General features: G+C 48.1%; 1 protein-coding gene across 1 annotated transcript in view; it reads right to left on the reverse strand.

The window, feature by feature from the left end:
- Nucleotides 1-1,074: 1,074 nt before the first annotated feature.
- The window catches only part of LOC135056658 (alpha-2-macroglobulin-like), a 256,362-nt gene continuing 236,132 nt past the window's right edge, over nucleotides 1,075-21,304 (reverse strand). The window contains exons 34-37 of the mRNA XM_063962104.1: nucleotides 10,478-10,580; nucleotides 9,825-9,866; nucleotides 1,582-1,716; nucleotides 1,075-1,266 (exon numbers count right to left, since the gene is read on the reverse strand). Coding sequence (XP_063818174.1) covers nucleotides 1,241-1,266; nucleotides 1,582-1,716; nucleotides 9,825-9,866; nucleotides 10,478-10,580 — 306 coding nt within the window. The 3' untranslated portion in view covers nucleotides 1,075-1,240. The remainder of the gene's footprint in view (nucleotides 1,267-1,581; nucleotides 1,717-9,824; nucleotides 9,867-10,477; nucleotides 10,581-21,304) is intronic.

A 21,304-nucleotide genomic window follows, 5' to 3' on the forward strand; every position in this document is an offset into this window, starting at 1 on the left:
CTCATTCCATCCATATAGCCAACCGTGGATCGATTTCCAAGTCATTTTGGAGGACTCCTTGGATACCAACTACTTCTGCAAATCATCTATCATTGCTTAAAGGATTCATGGAGATGCCTCTCTTTGGTATATTCCACACTTCTCCTACATATTCCTGGACAATCATAATGAATGGTCATTTTTCTACAGTCTATATGAGTGTATAGTCACATGACTGTCTACTAACTTAATATCCTCGGATGTTTTCTTAGAAATAATTACTCAGGCTGAGTTCAGACTATTGGAGTTTTTGCAATGTGATGATCACCGAGTTAGTTTATATTATAGATCTCATTTGCCTATATTAATATACATAAAGCACATTTTTATTATTTATTCAACTACTTTTGAATAGACGTCTTTAAATGTTTATTTTATATTAATTTTCATTGGAAAATAAAACTTATTATTTAAGTATTTGTGTATTTATTTATTTATTTACTTACTTACATAAGCAAGGTGATAACTATTTTTTTACCAATTGGTGGTGTATGTGTAGTAGATTGTTTTAGCTATGTGTGTTTTCATGCTGTTCAGAAATAATATTTTTTCCATACAGAGTGGTAGTTTTCTATCTATATGTACTAATCTTATTGTTTTTTATTTATTTGTTGTGGGCCCTGTATTGTATATCAGTCACTGGAATGTCCCTGTAGGTCACTAGAATGGTCTGCATTGTGTTATATCAAACATGAGACTGGTCCCTCTATTGTATGTCGATCACTAGAATTTTCTACTGGCAAGCAGTGGGGTAACCGGCATAACGTGGCTAAGGGGTGTTACATCTTTATGCCTAACACTTATTGGGTCTTTTGGTGTGGTTTTAAAATGCTGATTTATTTTATCATTTTTATATTTTCTTTTCAATATACTATTTGAATTTTAACAGGTCATTCAATTATTGAAATCACGTAGCCAGTACTGATTTGGAATGAATACAAGTACTATGGCTTAAAAACATCTGATGCCTTATAATAACTAATATAAATATGTATTTATCTAATAAACTTTATTACACAAAGGTCACCCACAAGATTACACTGTGTATTGTTTATTGAATGTTACATTACAGGAAACAGAATCCTTTAGCCTGGGTCCATGATGGAGTTATTTTCCTGTCTGCTACTTGTGGGTAGACTGTACTGTAAGTATTCGTTGTCACAGAGGACACAGTGTGTGATGTCTTCAGATAGATTCTTTATTAGTGAGATTCTGCTTTTTCAAATCCTGTGACAGAGAGAATTAAATCAGATTATTATTATTATTATTATTATTGTTATTATTATTATAAGTATTTACAATACATTGACAACATTTAGGCATGTAAGACAAGAGGTACAGCCAACATCGCTATACAGGGATTATACATTAGTAACAGTGAAACTTGAATACAGTAATTTTAAATTCACATGAAATTACTCTAAACAGAGTTTTATCAGTGAAATAAAAAATAAATAGTAGATAGTCATGAAGCATGTCAAGCGAACATTAGAACTTTGGGATAGGAATGATCACAGTATATAATATGAATTATAGACAAACCTTGGAAGAAACACCACTTGGACTGAGCAATACTGGAATCAAAGCAGCAGCCTTTCTGCTCACACTCCTCCTTGGTAATACCTGGATGCCCACAATCTGACCTCTGGGAGACACCGACTTTGCAGTGACCTTTCACTGGGAGAGATACATGGGTGTCATTGCTAATACTGTATAAAAGCCTTGGAACTTCACAGATACTATTCACACGTTATAGATTCAGTTTATTGTTTATATGATGCACACAAAGGGGCAGATTTAGCATTCAATATTTGCTGTATTTCCCCCTGAAAACGCCTGTCTTGGGAGATACCCCCTAATACAAAGTATCACACCAGTGTATGAAGAAGAATCTGTAGCAGATATCTCCATATCCATTGCAGTCCCCCATTTCTGACTGCCCCAGCCAGGGTTGCCACCAGAAAATGTGGGGCCCGGGACTGAAAAAATAGGCAGCCCCCCCCCCCATCCTCCGCCCCCCTCATGGAGGTAATAGCCACGTTAGTAAAGCAGTCCCCGCATCACAACCTACCAGCAGCAGCAGCAGCAGCAGCAGCGGTGGAGGGCGGTCTCTCACACTCAGTCAGTGCTGCTGCTGCTCGGACGGCACGGCCCGCGGAAGTGCAGGCGTGGACCCAGCGCCGCTGGCGGTGGCTTCAATTCTCAAATCCGCCACTGACTAGCAGCAGGTCACCCGCGGTCAGTGTCACCGGCGGCCAGTGGTGCAAGTAGAAAAAATGTCTTACAGGTACTGTGTGCTCGAGCCGAAGGCGCACGCGCCAAAAAATGGGTGTGACCAAATGCAACATGGGGTGTGGCCAATGAAAAAGGGGGCGTGGTACACATATGGGGGGAGGGGCAGATACACATATGACCCCAATAGTGCCAGATACACTTTGCCCCACAGTGCCAGATACACATTGCCCCACAGTGCCAGATACACATTGCCCCACAGTGCCAAATACACATTGCCTCACTGTGCCAGATACACAAATGCTCCCAGAGTGCCAGATATACATTGCCTCACAGTGCCAGATACACATTGCCCCACAGTGCCAGATGCACAAATGCTCCCAGAGTGCCAGATATACATTGCCTCACAGTGCCAGATACACATTGCCCCACAGTGCCAGATATACATTGCCCCACAGTGCCAAATACACATTGCCTCACTGTGCCAGATACACAAATGCTCCCAGAGTGCCAGATATACATTGCCTCACAGTGCCAGATATACATTGCCTCACAGTGCCAGATATACATTGCCTCACAGTGCCAGATATACATTGCCCCACAGTGCCAGATACACAAATGCCCCCACAGTGCCAGATATGCCCCCAGTGCCAGGTACACATGTCCCTCCAGTGCCAGATATGCCCCCAGTGCCAGATATCCCCCAGTGCCAGATATGCCCCCATTGCTAGGTATACATGTGCCCCCAGTGCAAGATACACATGTCCCCCCAGTGCCAGATATGCCCCCAGTGCCAGATATGCTCCCACTGCCAGGTATACATGCCCCCCCAGTGCCAGATATGCCCCCAGTACCAGATATGATCCCACTGCAGGTATACATGCCCCCCCAGTGCCAGATATGCCCCCATTGCCAGGTATTCATGCCCCCCCAGTGCCAGATATGCCCCCAGTGCCAGATATGCTCCCACTGCCAGGTATACATGCCCCCCCAGGGCCAGATATGCCCCAGTGCCAGATATACCCCCATTGCCAGGTATACATGCCCCCCCCCCCCAGTGCCAGATATGCCCCCAGTGCCAGATATGCTCCCACTGCCAGGTATACATGCCCCCCCAGTGCCAGATATGCCCCCATTGCCAGGAATATATGCCCCTCCCAGTGCCAGATATGCCCCCAGTGCCAGATATACAGGAAGCCCCCCTCCCCTGCTGCTCACCTGTGTCTGTGTGAGGGGAGGAGAGCGCAGCCTGCGCCTCTCCTTCCCCTCAGTCTCCGGCGGGTGCGGGTGTCTCCGTTTAATTCAGCGCCGATCCGTGAGCCAATTAAAGGTCGCGGTTCGCGAGCTCTGATTGGCTCACGGGCAGTGCTAAATTGAAGACACAGAGGGGCAGGAGAGGCGCAGGGCTGCACTCTCCTCCCCTCACATCAGCAGGACGGAGCGGCGGTGAGCAGCAGAGGGAGGGGGAGGGACAGGGAGCGGCGGCCCGTGGGTACGGCGGCGGCAGATGCCGCCGGGTATATCCATGGGTGGCTGTGTGTGCAGCCCGGGCCCTCCACTCTGTCAGAGTGGCCGGGCCCGGGACAACTGTACACAGGGCACCCCCTTGATGGCGGCCCTGCTCCCACTGCCAGGTATACATGCCCCCCCAGTGCCAGATATGCCCCCAATGCCAGAAATGCCCACATTGCCAGGTATACATGCCCCCCCCCAGTGCCAGATATGCCCCCATTGCCAGGTATACATGCCCCCCCCAGTGCCAGATATGCCTCCAGTGCCAGATATACAGGAAGCCCCCCTAACCTGCTGCTCACCTGTGTCTGTGTGAGGGGAGGAGAGCGCAGCCTGCGCCTCTCCTTCCCCTCAGTCTCCGGCGGGTGCGGGTGTCTCCGTTCAATTCAGCGCCGATCCGTGAGCCAATCAAAGGTCGCGGTTCGCGAGCTCTGATTGGCTCACGGGCAGTGCTAAATTGAAGACACAGAGGGGCAGGAGAGGCGCAGGGCTGCACTCTCCTCCCCTCACATCAGCAGGACGGAGCGGCGGTGAGCAGCAGAGGGAGGGGGAGGGACAGGGAGCGGCGGCCCGTGGGTACGGCGGCGGCAGATGCCGCCGGGTATATCCATGGGTGGCTGTGTGTGCAGCCTGGGCCCTCCACTCTGTCAGAGTGGCCGGGCCCGGGACAACTGTACACAGGGCACCCCCTTGATGGCGGCCCTGCTCCCACTGCCAGGTATACATGCCCCACCAGTGCCAGATATGCCCCCAGTGCCAGAAATGCCCACATTGCCAGGTATACATGCCCCCCCCCCGTGCCAGATATGCCCCCATTGCCAGGTATACATGCCCCCCCCAGTGCCAGATATGCCTCCAGTGCCAGATATACAGGAAGCCCCCCTAACCTGCTGCTCACCTGTGTCTGTGTGAGGGGAGGAGAGCGCAGCCTGCGCCTCTCCTTCCCCTCAGTCTCCGGCGGGTGCGGGTGTCTCCGTTCAATTCAGCGCCGATCCGTGAGCCAATCAAAGGTCGCGGTCCGCGAGCTCTGATTGGCTCACGGGCGGCGCTGAATTGAAGACACAGAGGGGCAGGAGAGGTGCAGGGCTGCGCTCTCCTCCCCTCACATCAGTAGGACAGAGCGGTGGTGAGCAGCAGAGGGAGGGGGGAGGGACAGGGAGCGGCGGCCCGTGGGTACGGCGGCGGCAGATGCCGCCGGGTATATCCACGGGTGGCTTTGTGTGCAGCCCGGGCCCTCCACTCTGTCAGAGTGGCCGGGCCCGGGACAACTGTACACAGGGCACCCCCTTGATGGCGGCCCTGGCCCCAGCCTCCAGAGGTTTCTATGAGGGATGAGAAGCAGTCAGATTCACCAAGCTCCAGAATACGAAGCATTCCGGAGTTTGGCCCAGGCAGTTAACACCATAGGGTTAGCCGTTGTAGCTTATGGGCTACATTTTGCAAAAAATGCCGGGAAAGGGTTCCTCCAGAAGCCACAGCCCATGTATGGTCAGTAGATTACATATACACAGTAGGGCTGCCGGGTCACAATACAGAAGTGAAGTGCCGCTATTGCAATCACTTCACTCCAAACACATCGCAAGGATGGTCTCCTTTCTGAGTCCCTGTCCCTGCATGTGTATGTTAATACATCTGGGTGAATGCTACTTTCTTATTGCTGCGAACAGCAGCAATAAGAAATTACAAGTATCAGGTCTAATATCCCATAACTGATAAACTCCAAAGAGATAAATATAATGGAGTGTAATCTGTGGTAGCGGGCCACGCTATTTATTCTCCCTCCAGGGGGGTCGTGGATCCCCAAGAGGGAGAAAAAGTTCCGGTATGCCGGCTGTCGGGATTCCGGCGCCGGTATACTGTGCGCCGGGATCCCGACAGCCGGCAAACTGAAGACCACCCGTTTTCCTGTGCCTTTTTGGCTGAATTAAAAACTACTGCATTAAAGGAAGAATCGTCAAAAGTCTCCAGAAAACAGTTTTTATCAAACATGACTCGCAGCACTCACCAGCCCGATTATGTATTTTTAGTGATATAAATATAAAATGATCAGCTGCAATGATCTGCACATTCACTAATCGCTGGCAAACACACTGGGCAGAAATCTGAGAAAACAGCAATGGTGCTTCAGATGGGCAAAATGACTAAGCTTGCTCTGTGTGTGTGATCAGCTGGCTGCTAAAGCTGTTAGTGTATAGTTCGTCTAGTTGTGTGTCTTGTATGCTGAGAGATCATGGTCAGGCCTATTGCGCTAATTATATGAAAGCCATCAATACAATCTCCTTAAAAGTTCTTAATAGATGAATAGTTAAATGCAATTTGCCACTCTCTCTGTAGAAAGACTTTACCCACAAATGCTATGTGTTTCACGGAACCTCAGGATTGAATGAGAAATCGGACCAAATTCTGTGAAACATGTAGTATTTGACGTGAAATCCTTTTACACTATTTTATTTTGATGTTGTGCTTTCATCTTCTTTGAAGTATTTTTTTTTTTTTGCGGCACTCACAAGGTATTGAGCCCAAAATAATATCAGACCCGTAGTCTACAACATTTCAATGTTTAATGAGACTTTCCCCAGGGACCATAAACTTCCCATACACATGTATCTATTTTTGGTTTTATTTTTTTCTCACTGATACAATATTGGTGCGCACACATTACATGGAAAGCAGCTATGCGTATACAGTTGGATACCAATTTTATAACTTCAGAACATTGCTGTGGATTTTGAAATAACATTTATAATTGCTTTTAACCAAATTTAATGGATATTTCTATATTTATGGGTCACTGGTGGTAATGAAGAAAATCAAATGTGGTTCATTGCCCAGGTACAGTATTGTATGGGGTCTCAACTGTGTCAGAGAATGACATGATTTATAGCTGTTCTCTGGAGCTCATTAAAAAGCTTCTATCTCCTTGACTGTAGTTAAAGGTCACCCCAAAGAATATCTTTTTTTCCTTTTCTTTTTTTTTTAACCAGTGTTTATCCCACTGACCAGAATACATTTTCTCGTAAAAATATCCTTCCGTCTAGTACTAGCATTTCTTTGCAAAACCAATCACATACACACTTGTCTCCAGCAGTACAGAATGTACAGTATATTCAGTGACGTGCAGTCAGGGTAGGCAGAGCCTCACCTGTCATGTCCCCTGTCATACTTTACAGTTTTGACTATAAAAATGATTGGAATAACACAAAGAAGATACTTATAAGTTATAACGTCTAAGCATATTCTTTGTATTATTACAAGCATTTTATAGATAAAACTGGCCACAGCTGCAGGGCTCCGGGAATTGCATGGAGAGACAGACATGAGGCAGCCAGAGCTGAGCCTCCTCTCACACACTGTCAGAGCCTGCCTGTACAGTGGGGCTTGGCTACACAGCAGCCAATCATGCTGCTTAGAAAAGAGAAATGGGAGGCATGCCTCAGTGTGGGGGCGTACTTGTGCTCTGATGGGCAGTTCGGATTGGTCATGTGACCAATCTATATCTAGGAAGTGCATGCAGACAGAGTCTGTCTGCATGCACTTGACAGACAGCGGAGCTGAGGTGTGTAGCAGGGGAGGAGGAAGATGGGGATCTGAAGTGCCAGCAGCAGCCACCCGTGCACAGTGACTGGGGTGAGTAGCAGCCAAAACCTGGATTCTGTGTGTGTGTCATCTGTAGTGAGTGTGGGGACTGTGTGTGTGTGTGTGTGTCATACCCTACAACATTTTACACATAAAAATCGGTACAAATTAGGAAAGGGGACGTGGCCATGGGTAAAGAGGACGTGGCCATGCCCCTTTTCCTATACAGTTGGAGTGTATAGTGTGTGTAACATTTGTAGTGAGTGTGGGGACAGGATTGTGTGTGTGTGTGTGTGTGTGTGTGTGTGTCATCTGTAGTGAGTGTGGGGACAGGATTGTATGTGTGTGTGTGTGTGAGTGTGTGTCATCTTTAGTGAGTGTGGGCACAGGACTGTGTGTGTGTGTGTGTGTGTGTGTGTGTGTGTGTGTGTGTGTGTGTGTGTGTGTGAATCATCTTTAGTGAGTGTGGGGACAGGATTGTGTGTGTGTGTGTGAGTGTGTGTCATCTTTAGTGAGTGTGGGCACAGGACTGTGTGTGTGTGTGTGTGTGTGTGTGTGTGTGTGTGTGTGTGTGTGTGTGTGAATCATCTTTAGTGAGTGTGGGGACAGGATTGTGTGTGTGTGTTTGTGTGTGTGTCATCTTTAGTGAGTGTGGGGACAGGATTGTGTGTGTGTGTTTGTGTGTGTGTCATCTGTAGTGAGTGTGGGGACAGGACTTTGTGTGTGTGTGTGTGTGTGTGTGTGTGTGTGGCATCTGTAGTGAGCATGGGCACAGGACTCTGTATGTATGTGTGTGTGTGGGGGGGGCACTGACAGCTCAGTAATGAGTGCGGCATGGCCAGAGCACTATTGAAAATCTAAAAAAAAACCTGACTTGCTCCCCGAAGTGGGTGTGCACTGCGCAGTGGGGGAGCCGGCGTCAGAACTGGTGGGTGGCAGCACAAGGGAGGGCGCGATCGCTCCCCTTCCTTTCATCACAGGAGAGAGGACTGGCCACCGCTGAGCTGCCTGTCACCCCAGCACACGCCAGCATCTGCTGGGCTTGGAGAGAGGCTGCTGCAGCGACGGCCAGTCCTCTCCCCCCGATATGTGGCTGTCAGCAACAAGGAAGAGGGAGGGCAGCAGGACTAGGGCCCACTCCAGGCCTCTCCAATGGGCCCGGGCCAGGTAGAGAGTACCCTCCACCCCCTCTCGGCACCACTGTGTGTGTGTGGCATCTGTAGTGAGTGTGGAGACAGGGCTCTGTGTATGTGTGTGTGTGTGTGTGTGTGTGTGTGTGTGTGTGTGTGTGTGTGTGTGTGTTTGTGGCATCTGTAGTGAGTGTGGGGACAGGAGTGTGTGTGTGTGTGTTTGTGGCATCTGTAGTGAGTGTGGGGACAGGAGTGTGTGTGTGTGTGTGTGTTGCATCTGTAGTGAGTGTGGGGACAGAACTGTGTGTGTGTGTGTGTGTGTGTTACATTAAATAGGGGGCCACGGACTCCCAGCACCCAGACCCACCCCTATGTGTTCCTCCCCAGCCTCTGACCTCACCGAACGTCACTGGTATCTATTATAGATTCATGCATGCTTATAATATTAATTATGGAGATTTCTTGCATTTATTGCAGTCAGTGTGTTAAAGCCACTTCCTATACATGTGTGCCATCCATGAACTTTGGTACAAGTCTCACAGTGCAAACTGCCAGCAAATTCAAACAGCCAATCAGCATCTGTGTTTAATGTGTTGCTGGGTCCAAAAACCCCACTTTTGGCAAATTATAGCTGCCAAACATCTACAGCGATTTACTATTACACCCTGTAATCACAGTATAATAAATCAAGCATTTTGACGAATTGAGTTTGAACTTGCTGCCAAAATCACAGTCCGCTACAATTCCCCCTAAGGGGGTCATTCCAAGTTGTTCGCTCGCAAGCTGCTTTTAGCAGCTTTGCACACGCTAAGCCGCCGCCTACTGGGAGTGAATCTTAGCTTATCAAAATTGCAAACGAAAGATTAGCAGAATTGCGAATAGACACTTCTTAGCAGTTTCTGAGTAGCTTCAAACTTACTCGGCATCTGCGATCAGTTCAGTCAGTTTCGTTCCTGGTTTGACGTCACAAACACACCCAGCGTTCGCCCAGACACTCCTCTGTTTCTCTAGCCACTCCCGCGTTTTTCCCGGAAACGGTAGGGTTATTTCGCACACTCCTATATAACGGCCAGTTTCCGCCCAGAAACACCCACTTCCTGTCAATCACACTCCGATCACCAGAACGAAGAAAAAACCTCGTAATGCCGTGAGTAAAATTCCTAACTGCATAGCAAATTTACTTGGCGCAGTCGCACTGCGGGCATTGCGCATGCGCATTAGCGAGTAATCGCACCGTTGTGAGAAAAAAATACCGAGCGAACAACTCGGAATGACCCCCTAAGTCTCTTCAGTACATGATACTTTACTAAGCTGAACTATTCAGAGATTTCTTACTTGTATTGCAAGGAGAGTTATACTCTGCCACGGTACGTACATCTAGAACAGAAAAGACAAGACATTATGTTTGATAAAGGGAGAAATTTGTTATTGGTAGACTTCACCTTAACATGCTTCATAATGTCAGCATTCAAAATTTTGACATAGACAGAATCTTGACATTAAGTATGACGACATTGACAAGACAACATGTAGACATTGTAAATAGAATGTTGATAGCGAACGCTTAATGATTTTAGAGTAAGGGTTAGGATTAGGCATACTCACCTCTGGAATGGACAGTCAGTTGCTTGACATGCCGCCTGTCAAAGTTCATAATGTTGCAATTCTTGCAATGTCAACATTATGTCAATTTTGACACTGTGAAGGTCAACATGTGACATGTCAGCCTCCCATCCATGTTGCCATTTTGAATGTCAACATTTTGACCGTCGGCAAATTCTATCACACCCCTTCACCTTTACATGATAAAGATCACTGCTTGTGATGTTCAGCAGAGGAAACTGAAGTAATTAAACATAAAAGGGTTTTAAGAACCAACTTCATAGAGTAAATATGCTAATAAGCCATCCTATTACTAGAGCACATGCTTAGTCCACGCTTTAAACAATAAATACATGTACGGTAATGTGGAGCGTATTTCCACCTACCTGGTTCATAATAATCAAAAAGTACAACATTTGCAGGGTGCAGATTTGTCACGTGCGTTTCTTGTTTCAGCTTAAATATGAAGTGTTCGTCTTTGTGAGTGAGCTGGGGAGGAACAGAGCATGTCATTGCAGGTAATCTATGATCCAAAAAGCAAAGTGAAAATTCTGTTTTCTCTTACGTCCTAGAGGATGCTGGGGACTCCGTAAGGACCATGGGGTATAGACAGGCTCCGCAGGAGACATGGGCACCTATAAAGAACTTTTAGTATGGGTGTGCACTGGCTCCTCCCTCTATGCCCCTCCTCCAGACCTCAGTGAGATCTTTTGCCCAGAGGAGAAGGGTGCACTGCAGAGAGCTCTCCTGAGTTTTCTGTGGAAAAAGAATTTTGTTAGGTTTTTTATTTTCAGAGAGCACTGCTGGCAACAGGCTCCCTGCATCGTGGGACTGAGGGGAGAGAAGCAGACCTACTTAAATGATAGGCTCTGCTTCTTAGGCCACTGGACACCATTAGCTCCAGAGGGAGTCGGAACACAGGTCTCACCCTGGGGTTTATCCTGGAGCCGCGCCGCCGTACTCCTCACAGAGCCGGAAGATAGAAGCCGGGTGAGTATGAGAAGCAAGAAGACTTCAAAGGCGGCAGAAGACTTCAGATCTTCCTGAGGTAAGCGCGCAGCGGTAAGCTGCGCGCCATTACTCCCACACACAGAACACACACAGAGCACTGATGGGTGCAGGGCGCAGTGGGGGGCGTCCTGGGCAGCAATAAACCTCGTTTTTGGCAGAAATAGACATATTAGGCTGCGGAGGCAGCAAATAGATGATCCCCCGCCATTTTTTATAAAAATTGAAGCGGGACCGAAGCCCGCCGCTGGAGGGGGCGGAGCTTGATCCTTCAGCACTAACCAGCGCCATTTTCTCCACAGAAGCTGCAGAAAACGCTGGCTCCCCGGACTCTCCCCAGCTGAACACATCAGAGGGCTGGAAAAAAGAGGAGGGGGGCACATTACAGGCGCAGTGAGTGGGAAAATCTGATATATATATATATATATAAAAGCGCTATCTGGGTTTTCCAGGGTCAGTTTGGCGCTGTTTGTGTGCTGGCATACTCTCTCTCTTTGTCTCTCCAAAGGGCCTGGTTGGGGATTTGTCTCCTTATAGGTATATCCCTGTGTGTGGGGGGTGTCGGTACGTGCGTGTCGGCATGTCTGAAGTGGAAAGCTTATCCAAGGAGGAGGTGGAGCAGATGAGTGGTGTGTCCCCGTCGGCAGTGCTGACTCAGGAATGGATGGACATGTGGCATATGTTGAATGCAAGTGTGGCATCTTTACATAAGAGGCTAGATAAAGCTGAATCCAGGGAGGCATCAGGAGGTCAATCCTCGGATTGGACCGACTCACAGGGCCCGTCGGGTTCTCAAAAGCGTCCATTGTCACAAATTGTGGACACAGATACTGACACGGACTCTGATTCCAGTGTCGACTATGATGAAGCTAGATTGCACCCTAGGGTGACAAAAAGTATTCAGTGTATGATTATTGCAATAAGAGATGTGTTGCATATCACTGATGAACCCTCTGTTCCCGACACGAGGGTACACATGTTTAAAGGAAAGAAACAGATAATAAACTTTCCCCCATCTCATGAACTTAACGAGTTATTTGAAAAAGCTTGGGAATCTCCAGATAAGAGACTACAGATTCCCAAAAGAATTAATATGGCATACCCTTTCCCTACACAGGACAGGGTACGTTGGGAATCCTCTCCCACTGTGGACAAGGCTTTAACACGCCTGTCCAAGAAGGTGGCGCTGCCATCTCCAGACACAGCGGCCCTCAAGGATCCTGCAGACCGCAGGCAAGAGACTACACTAAAGTCTATTTAAACACAAACTGGTGCTTTGCTCAGACCGGCAATTGCGTCGGCATGGGTTTGTAGCGCAGTTGCAGCTTGGACAGATACCCTGTCGGCTGACCTTGATACCCTAGATAGGGATACTATTTTGTTAACTCTAGCCCATATTAAGGACACAGTCTTGTATATGAGAGATGCTTAAAGGGACATTGGGTTGCTGGGTTCCAGAGCCAATGCCATGGCTATTTCAGCGAGACGATCCTTATGGACCCGCCAATGGACGGGTGATGCGGATTCAAAAAAGCATATGGAGGTTTTACCCTATAAGGGTGACGTGTTGTTTGGGGATGGGCTCGCGGACCTGGTTTCCACAGCTATCACAGGTAAATCTACCTTTTTACCTTTTATTCCCCAACAGCAAAAGAAAACTCCACAATATCAGATGCAGTCCTTTCGGTCGCAAAAGTCCAGAAGAGGTCGGGGATCCTCCTTCCTTGCCAGAGGTAAGGGTAGAGGAAAGAGAACACACGCTTCGGCTGGTTCCCAGGAACAGAAGTCCTCCCTGGCTTCTACAAAACCCACCGCATGACGCTGGGGCTCCCCTGCGGGAGTCCGCACCAGTGGGGGCACGCCTTCGACTCTTCAGCCAGGTCTGGGTTCGGTCAGACGTGGATCCTTGGGCGTTGGAAATAGTTTCCCAAGGCTACAAGCTGGAATTCGAAGAGGTGCCCCCACGCCGATTTTTCAAGTCTGCCTTACCAGCTTCTACCCCAGAGCGGGATGTAGTGTTAGCTGCAATTCAAATGCTGTGTCAACAGCAAGTAATTATCAGGGTTCCCCTGAGCCAACAGGGAAAAGGGTACTATTCGACCCTCTTTGTGGTCCCGAAGCCGGATGGTTCGGTTATGCCCATTTTAAATCTAAAATCCCTAAACCTGTACTTCAAATTCAAGATGGAATCGCTCCGAGCGGTAATAGCCAGCCTGGGGGAGGGGGGGGGGAGGGGATTTTATGGTGTCACTGGACATAAAGTATGCTTACCTTCATGTCCCCATATATCCCTCTCATCAGGAGTACCTGAGATTCGCGTTACAGGAATGTCATTACCAGTTTCAGACGTTGCCGTTTGGGCTTTCCACGGCCCGAGGATTTTCACCAAGATAATGGCGGAAATGATGGTGATCCTGCGCAAGCAAGGAGTCACAATTATCCCATACTTGGATGATCTCCTGATAAAGGCGAGATCAAAAGATCAATTACTGAAGAACGTGTCACTCTCTCTGAGAGTGCTCCAGCAACACGGTTGGATTCTCAATCTACCAAAGTCACAGTTGGTTCCAACAACTCGACTAGCGTTCCTAGGTATGATACTGGACACGGAACGAAAGAAGGTTTTTCTCCCGTTGGAAAAAGCCCAGGACCTCCAGAACATGGTCAGAGACCTGCTAAAGCCAAAAAGAGTGTCAGTTCATCAATGCACTCGAGTTCTGGGAAAAATAGTGGCAGCCTACGAGGCCATTTCCTTCGGCAGGTTCCATGCGAGGACGTTTCAATGGGACCTTCTGGACAAATGGTCCGGGTCCCATCTACAATTACATCAAAAAATAACACTGTCCCCCAGGGCCAGGGTGTCTCTTCTATGGTGGCTGCAAAGTGCTCACCTTTTAGAGGGTCGCAGATTCGGCATTCAGGACTGGGTTCTGGTAACCACGGACGCGAGCCTCCGAGGATGGGGAGCAGTCACCCAAGGAAGAAATTTTCAAGGACTATGGTCAAGCCAGGAGTACTGCCTGCACATCAATGTGTTGGAATTAAGGGCCATATACAACGGCCTTCGACAAGCGGAGAGTCTTCTTCGCAACCTACCGGTGCTGATTCAATCAGACAATGTCACAGCGGTGGCTCATGTGAACCGCCAAGGCGGGACAAGGAGCAGAGTCGCGATGGCAGAAGCCACCAGGATTATTCGCTGGGCGGAAAATCACGTAAGCGCTCTGTCGGCTGTCTTCATTCCGGGTGTGGACAACTGGGAAGCAGACTTCCTCAGCAGACACGATCTCCATCCAGGAGAGTGGGGACCTCATCAGGAAGTCTTTGCAGAGATAACGGGTCTTTGGGGAGTTCCTCAAATAGACATGATGGCGTCACGCCTCAACAAGAAGCTTCAGAGGTATTGTGCCAGGTCCCGGGACCCTCAGGCAATAGCGGTAGACGCTCTGGTAACGCCATGGGTGTTCCAGTCGGTCTACGTGTTTCCTCCTCTTCCTCTCATCACAAAGGTGTTGAGGATCATAAGACGAAAAAGAGTACAGACAATACTCATTGTTCCAGACTGGCCTCGAAGGGCCTGGTACTCAGATCTTCAGGAAATGCTCACAGAAGATCCTTGGCCTCTTCATCTAAGGGAGGACCTGTTGCAGCAGGGGCCCTGCATGTTCCAAGACTTACCGCGGTTACGTTTGACGGCATGGCGGTTGAACGCCGGATCCTAGCTGAAAAGGGTATTCCGGAGGAGGTCATACCTACTCTAATAAAGGCTAGGGAGGAGGTGACGGCGAAACATTATCACCGTATCTGGCGGAAATATGTCTCTTGGTGTGAAACAAAAAATGCTCTTATTTCCATCTGGGTCGTTTTCCCCACTTCCTACAGACAGGAGTGGATATGGGCCTGAAGTTAGGCTCTGTTAAGGTACAGATTTCGTCCCTGTCGATATTCTTTCAGAAGGAATTGGCTTCTCTTCCACGAGTCCAGACTTTTGTAAAGGGAGTGCTGCACATCCAGCCTCTTTTTGTGCCCCCAGTGGCACCATGGGACCTGAACGTGGTGTTGCAGTTCCTAAAATCACACTGGTTTGAACCTCTTAAAACGGTTGAGTTGAAATTTCTCACCTGGAAGGTGGTCATGTTATTGGCCTTGGCATCTGCAAGGTGTGTGTCAGAATTGGCGGCCTTGTCTCACAGGAGCCCCTACTTGATTTTTTATGTTGATAGAGCGAAATTGAGGACTCGTCCTCAATTTTTACCTAAGGTGGTGTCTTCATTCCATATGAACCAACCTATTGTGGTGCCTGTGGCTACGTGTGACTTGGAGGATTCCATGTCCCTGGATGTAGTCAGGGCCTTTTAAATTTATGTAGCCAGGACGGCTAGAATTAGGAAAACGGAGGCTCTGTTTGTCCTGTATGCAGCCAACAAGATTGGCGCGCCTGCTTCAAAGCAGACTATTGCTCGCTGGATCTGTAACACGATTCAGCAGGCGTATGTTACGGCTGGATTGCCGTTACCACATTCAGTAAAGGCCCATTCCACTAGGAAGGTGGGCTCTTCTTGGGCGGCTGCCCGGGGCGTCTCAGCATTACAGCTTTGCCGAGCAGCGACTTTGTCGGGTTCAAACACTTTTGCTAAATTTTACAAGTTTGATACCCTGGCTGATGAGGACCTCGCATTTGCTCAGTCGGTGCTGCAGAGTCATCCGCACTCTCCCACCCGATTGGGAGCTTTGGTATAAACCCCATGGTCCTTACTGAGTCCCCAGCATCCTCTAGGACGTAAGAGAAAATAAGATTTTAAACCTACCGGTAAATCTTTTTCTCCTAGTCCGTAGAGGATGCTGGGCGCCCGTCCCTGTGCGGATTTACTCTGCAAGACTTGTATATAGTTGTTGCTTACATAAGGGTTATGTTACAGTTGAGATCGGTCTTTGACTGATACTGTTCTTTGTTCATACTGTTAACTGGTTATGTGTATTCCAGGTTATATGGTATGATTGGTGTGGGCTGGTATGAATCTTGCCCTTAGATTTACAAAATCCTTTCCTCATATTGTCCATCTCCTCTGGGCACAGTTCTCTAACTGAGGTCTGGAGGAGGGGCATAGAGGGAGGAGCCAGTGCACACCCATACTAAAAGTTCTTTATAGGTGCCCATGTCTCCTGCGGAGCCCGTGTATACCCCATGGTCCTTACGGAGTCCCCAGCATCCTCTACGGACTAGGAGAAAAAGATTTACCGGTAGGTTTAAAATATTATTTTTTTATGTCAAGCCATCAAATAAGTGCACCTAGTTTTAAAGGGAGAGCAGAACAGAGGTAAATGGTAGTTCTGTGCATCCTAGAGTAATTGCCCTTTTACAGTGGTTGTATGTTGGACCTTGAGGTGATGCTACTATACTTACTTTACTGATTTCTAGGCGCTATTTCCAAAAAATGTGGATTTTCAGCTTAAAATACAGTAGGTGGAGAAGTAGACACACTTTTACAACTAAGCATTGCAGGTTCGCACTTCGTAAATGAAATGAACTCTAATGAATAGTATAAAAGCATAACAGGATCAGTGCCAGTGCCTCAATCGGAGGATTGGAAAACAAGGAAATGGGCAGAGACTTGGCAACACAGTCTGTAGGACAAACATAAACAAGCGACAGGTAGCACCAGTACTCAGACACGGTTACAGCAGACAACAGAAGAGGAAGCAAGTATGTCCACGTGTAGGATGGGTGTACCTGTTTCTGTTTTGTAGGCACTATGGTGAATTTACTGCAGTACTTCCCAGTTGTAGACTGTATAGTACAGTACCTTTTGTTTCATGCAGAGTGATATTTTTGGCTCACGCAAATTGTCATTTAACATAAAGTAGATTTCATACAGACATCTATGTTTTTTACTAATGCACAGTGGAAATCAACAATATTTTTGTTGCAGATAGATAGCTTTAATTGATATTTCTTTTTTTATATCTGCTTTTATATTTTGCCATTCTGTAACAAATCCATAGCTATAACCCTAATATGGATAATACAGATAATAAGAATTTACTTACCGATAATTCTATTTCTCATAGTCCGTAGTGGATGCTGGGGACTCCGAAAGGACCATGGGGAATAGCGGCTCCGCAGGAGACTGGGCACAAAGTAAAAGCTTTAGGACTAGCTGGTGTGCACTGGCTCCTCCCCCTATGACCCTCCTCCAAGCCTCAGTTAGGATACTGTGCCCGGACGAGCGTACACAATAAGGAAGGATTTTGAATCCCGGGTAAGACTCATACCAGCCACACCAATCACACCGTACAACTTGTGATCTGAACCCAGTTAACAGCATGATAACAGAAGGAGCCTCTGAAAAGATGGCTCACAACAACAATAACCCGATTTTTGTAACAATAACTATGTACAAGTAATGCAGACAATCCGCACTTGGGATGGGCGCCCAGCATCCACTACGGACTATGAGAAATAGAATTATCGGTAAGTAAATTCTTATTTTCTCTAACGTCCTAGTGGATGCTGGGGACTCCGAAAGGACCATGGGGATTATACCAAAGCTCCCAAACGGGCGGGAGAGTGCGGATGACTCTGCAGCACCGAATGAGAGAACTCCAGGTCCTCCTCAGCCAGGGTATCAAATTTGTAGAATTTAGCAAACGTGTTTGCCCCTGACCAAGTAGCTGCTCGGCAAAGTTGTAAAGTCGAGACCCCTCGGGCAGCCGCCCAAGATGAGCCCACTTTTCGTGTGGAATGGGCTTTTACAGATTTTGGCTGTGGCAGGCCTGCCACAGAATGTGCAAGCTGAATTGTACTACAAATCCAACGAGCAATCGTCTGCTTAGAAGCAGGAGCACCCAGCTTGTTGGGTGCATACAGGATAAACAGCGAGTCAGATTTTCTGACTCCAGCCGTCATGGAAACATATATTTTCAGGGCCCTGACTACGTCCAGCAACTTGGAATCCTCCAAGTCCCTAGTAGCCGCAGGCACCACAATAGGTTGGTTTAAGTGAAATGCTGAAACCACCTTAGGGAGAAATTGAGGACGAGTCCTCAATTCCGCCCTGTCCGAATGGAAAATCACATAAGGGCTTTTTACAGGATAAAGCCGCCAATTCTGACACGCGCCTGGCCCAGGCCAGGGCCAACAGCATGACCACTTTCTATGTGAGATATTTTAACTCCACAGATTTAAGTGGTTCAAACCAATGTGACTTTTGGAACCCAAAAAACTACATTGAGATCCCAAAGTGCCACTGGAGGCACAAAAGGAGGCTGTATATGCAGTACCCCTTTTACAAACGTCTGAACTTCAGGGACTGAAGCTAGTTCCTTTTGGAAGAAAATTGACAGGGCCGAAATTTGAACCTTAATGGACCCCAATTTCAGGCCCATAGACACTCCTGTTTGCAGGAATGTAGGAATCGACCCAGTTGAATTTCCTCCGTCGGGCCTTACTGGCCTCGCACCACGCAACATATTTTCGCCAAATGCGGTGATAATGTTTTGCGGTTACATCCTTCCTGACTTTGATCAGGATAGGGATGACTTCATCCGGAATGCCTTTTTTCCTTCAGGATCCGGCGTTCAACCGCCATGCCGTCAAACGCAGCCGCGGTAAGTCTTGGAACAGACAGGGTCCTTGTTGGAGCAGGTCCCTTCTTAGAGGTAGAGGCCACGGATCCTCCGTGAGCATCTCTTGAAGTTCCGGTTACCAAGTCTTTCTTGGCCAATCCGGAGCCACGAATATAGTGCTTACACCTCTCCATCTTATCAATCTCAGTACCTTGGGTATGAGAGGCAGAGGAGGGAACACATACACTGACTGGTACACCCACAGTGTTACCAGAGCGTCTACAGCTATTGCCTGAGGGTCCCTTGACCTGGCGCAATACCTGTCGAGTTTTTCCCAACGGTTTATAATCATGTGGAAGACTTCTGGGTGAAGTCCCCACTCTCCCGGGTGGAGGTCGTGCTGAGGAAGTCTGCTTCCCAGTTGTCCACTCCCGGAATGAATACTGCTGACAGTGCTATCCCATGATTTTCTGCCCAGCGAAGAATCCTTGCAGCTTCTGTCATTGCCCTTCTGCTTCTTGTGCCACCCTGTGTTTACGTGGGTGACTGCCGTGATGTTGTCCGACTGGATCAACACCGGCTGTCCTTGAAGCAGAGGTCTTGCTAAGCTTAGAGCATTGTAAATGTCCCTTAGCTTCAGGATATTTATGTGAAGTGATGTCTCCAGGCTTGACCATAAGTCCTGGATATTCCTTCCCTGTGTGACTGCTCCCCAGCCTCGCAGGCTGGCATCCGTGGTTACCAGGACCCAGTCCTGAATGCCGAATCTGCGGCCCGCTAGAAGATGAGCACTCTGCAACCACCACAGGAGGGACACCCTTGTCCTTGGTGACAGGGTTATCCGCTGATGCATCTGAAGATGCGACCCGGACCATTTGTCCAGCAGGTCCCACTGGAAAGTTCTTGCGTGGAATCTGCCGAATGGGATTGCTTCGTAGGAAGCCACCATTTTACCCAGAACCCTTGTGCATTGATGCACTGAGACTTGGCTCGGTTTGAGGAGGTTCCTGACTAGCTCGGATAACTCCCTGGCTTTCTCCTCCGGGAGAAACACCTTTTTCTGGACTGTGTCCAGGATCATCCCTAGGAACAGAAGACACGTCGTCGGAACCAGCTGCGATTTTGGAATATTGAGAATCCAATCGTGCTGCCGCAACACTACCTGAGATAGTGCTACACCGACCTCCAACTGTTCCCTGGATCTTACCCTTATCAGGGAATCGTCCAAGTAAGGGATAACTAAAATTCCCTTCCTTCGAAGGAATATCATCATTTCGGCCATTACCTTGGTAAAGACCCGGGGTGCCATGGACCCTCCCTACGGCAGCGTCTGAACTGATAGTGACAGTTCTGTACCATAAACCTGAGGTACCCTTGGTGAGAAGGGTAAATTTTGACATGAAGGTAAGCATCCTTGATGTCCCGAGACATCATGTAGTCCCCTTCTTCCAGGTTCGCAATCACTGCTCTGAGTGACTCAATCTTGAATTTGAACCTCTGTATGTAAGTGTTCAAAGATTTTAGATTTTAGAATCGGTCTCACCGAGCCGTCTGGCTTCGGTACCACAATAGTGTGGAATAATACCCCGTTCCCTGTTGCAGGAGGGGTACCTTGATTATCACCTGCTGGGAATACAGCTTGTGAATGGCTTCCAAAACTGCCTCCCTGTCAGAGGGAGACGTCGGTAAAGTCGACTTTTGGAAACGGCGAGGGGGAGACGTCTCGAATTCCAATATGTACCCCTGAGATATTACCTGAAGGATCCAGGGGTCTACTTGCGAGTGAGCCCACTGCGCACTGAAATTTATTGAGAACGGGCCCCCATCGTGCCTGAGCTTGTAAAGCCCTAGCGTCATACTGAGGGCTTGGCAGAGGCGGGAAAGAGTTTCTGTTCCTGGGAACTGGCTGATCTCTGCAGCCTTTTTCCTCTCCCTCTGTCACGAGCAGAAAAGAGGAACCTTTTGTCCGCTTGCCAACAAAGGACTGCGCCTGATAAGACGGCGTCTTATTTTGAGAGGCGACCTGGGGTACAAACGTGGATTTCCCAGCTGTTGCCGTGGCCACCAGGTCTAAAAGACCGACCCCAAATGTCCCCTTTCAAAGGCAATACTTCCAAATGCCGTTTGGAATCCGCATCACCTGACCATTTTACTGGTAGAATTGGACAACGCACTTATACTTGATGCCAGTCGGCAATTATTCCGCTGTGCATCATGCATATATAGAAATGCATCTTTTAAATGCTCTATAGGCAATAATATACTATCCTTATCTAGGATATCAATATTTCCAGTCAGGGAATCCGACCATGCCAACCCAGCACTGCACCTCCAGGCTGAGGCGATAGCTGGTCGCAGTATAACACCAGTATGTGTGTAAATACCTTTTTTGGGTACCCTCCTGCTTTCTATCAGCAGGATCCTTAAGGGCGGCCATCTCATGAGAGGGTAGAGCCCTTGTTCTTACAAGCGTGTGAGCGCCTTATCCCCCTTAGGGGGTGTTTCCCAATGCATCCTAACCTCTGGCGGGAAAGGGTATGCAGCCAATACTTTTTAAGAAATTATTAATTGTTATCGGGGGGAAACCCACGCATCATCACACACCTCATTTTATTTCTCAGATTCAGGAAAACTACAGG

The sequence above is a fragment of the Pseudophryne corroboree genome, chromosome 3, assembly GCF_028390025.1.
Source record: "Pseudophryne corroboree isolate aPseCor3 chromosome 3, aPseCor3.hap2, whole genome shotgun sequence".
NCBI lineage: Eukaryota > Metazoa > Chordata > Amphibia > Anura > Myobatrachidae > Pseudophryne > Pseudophryne corroboree.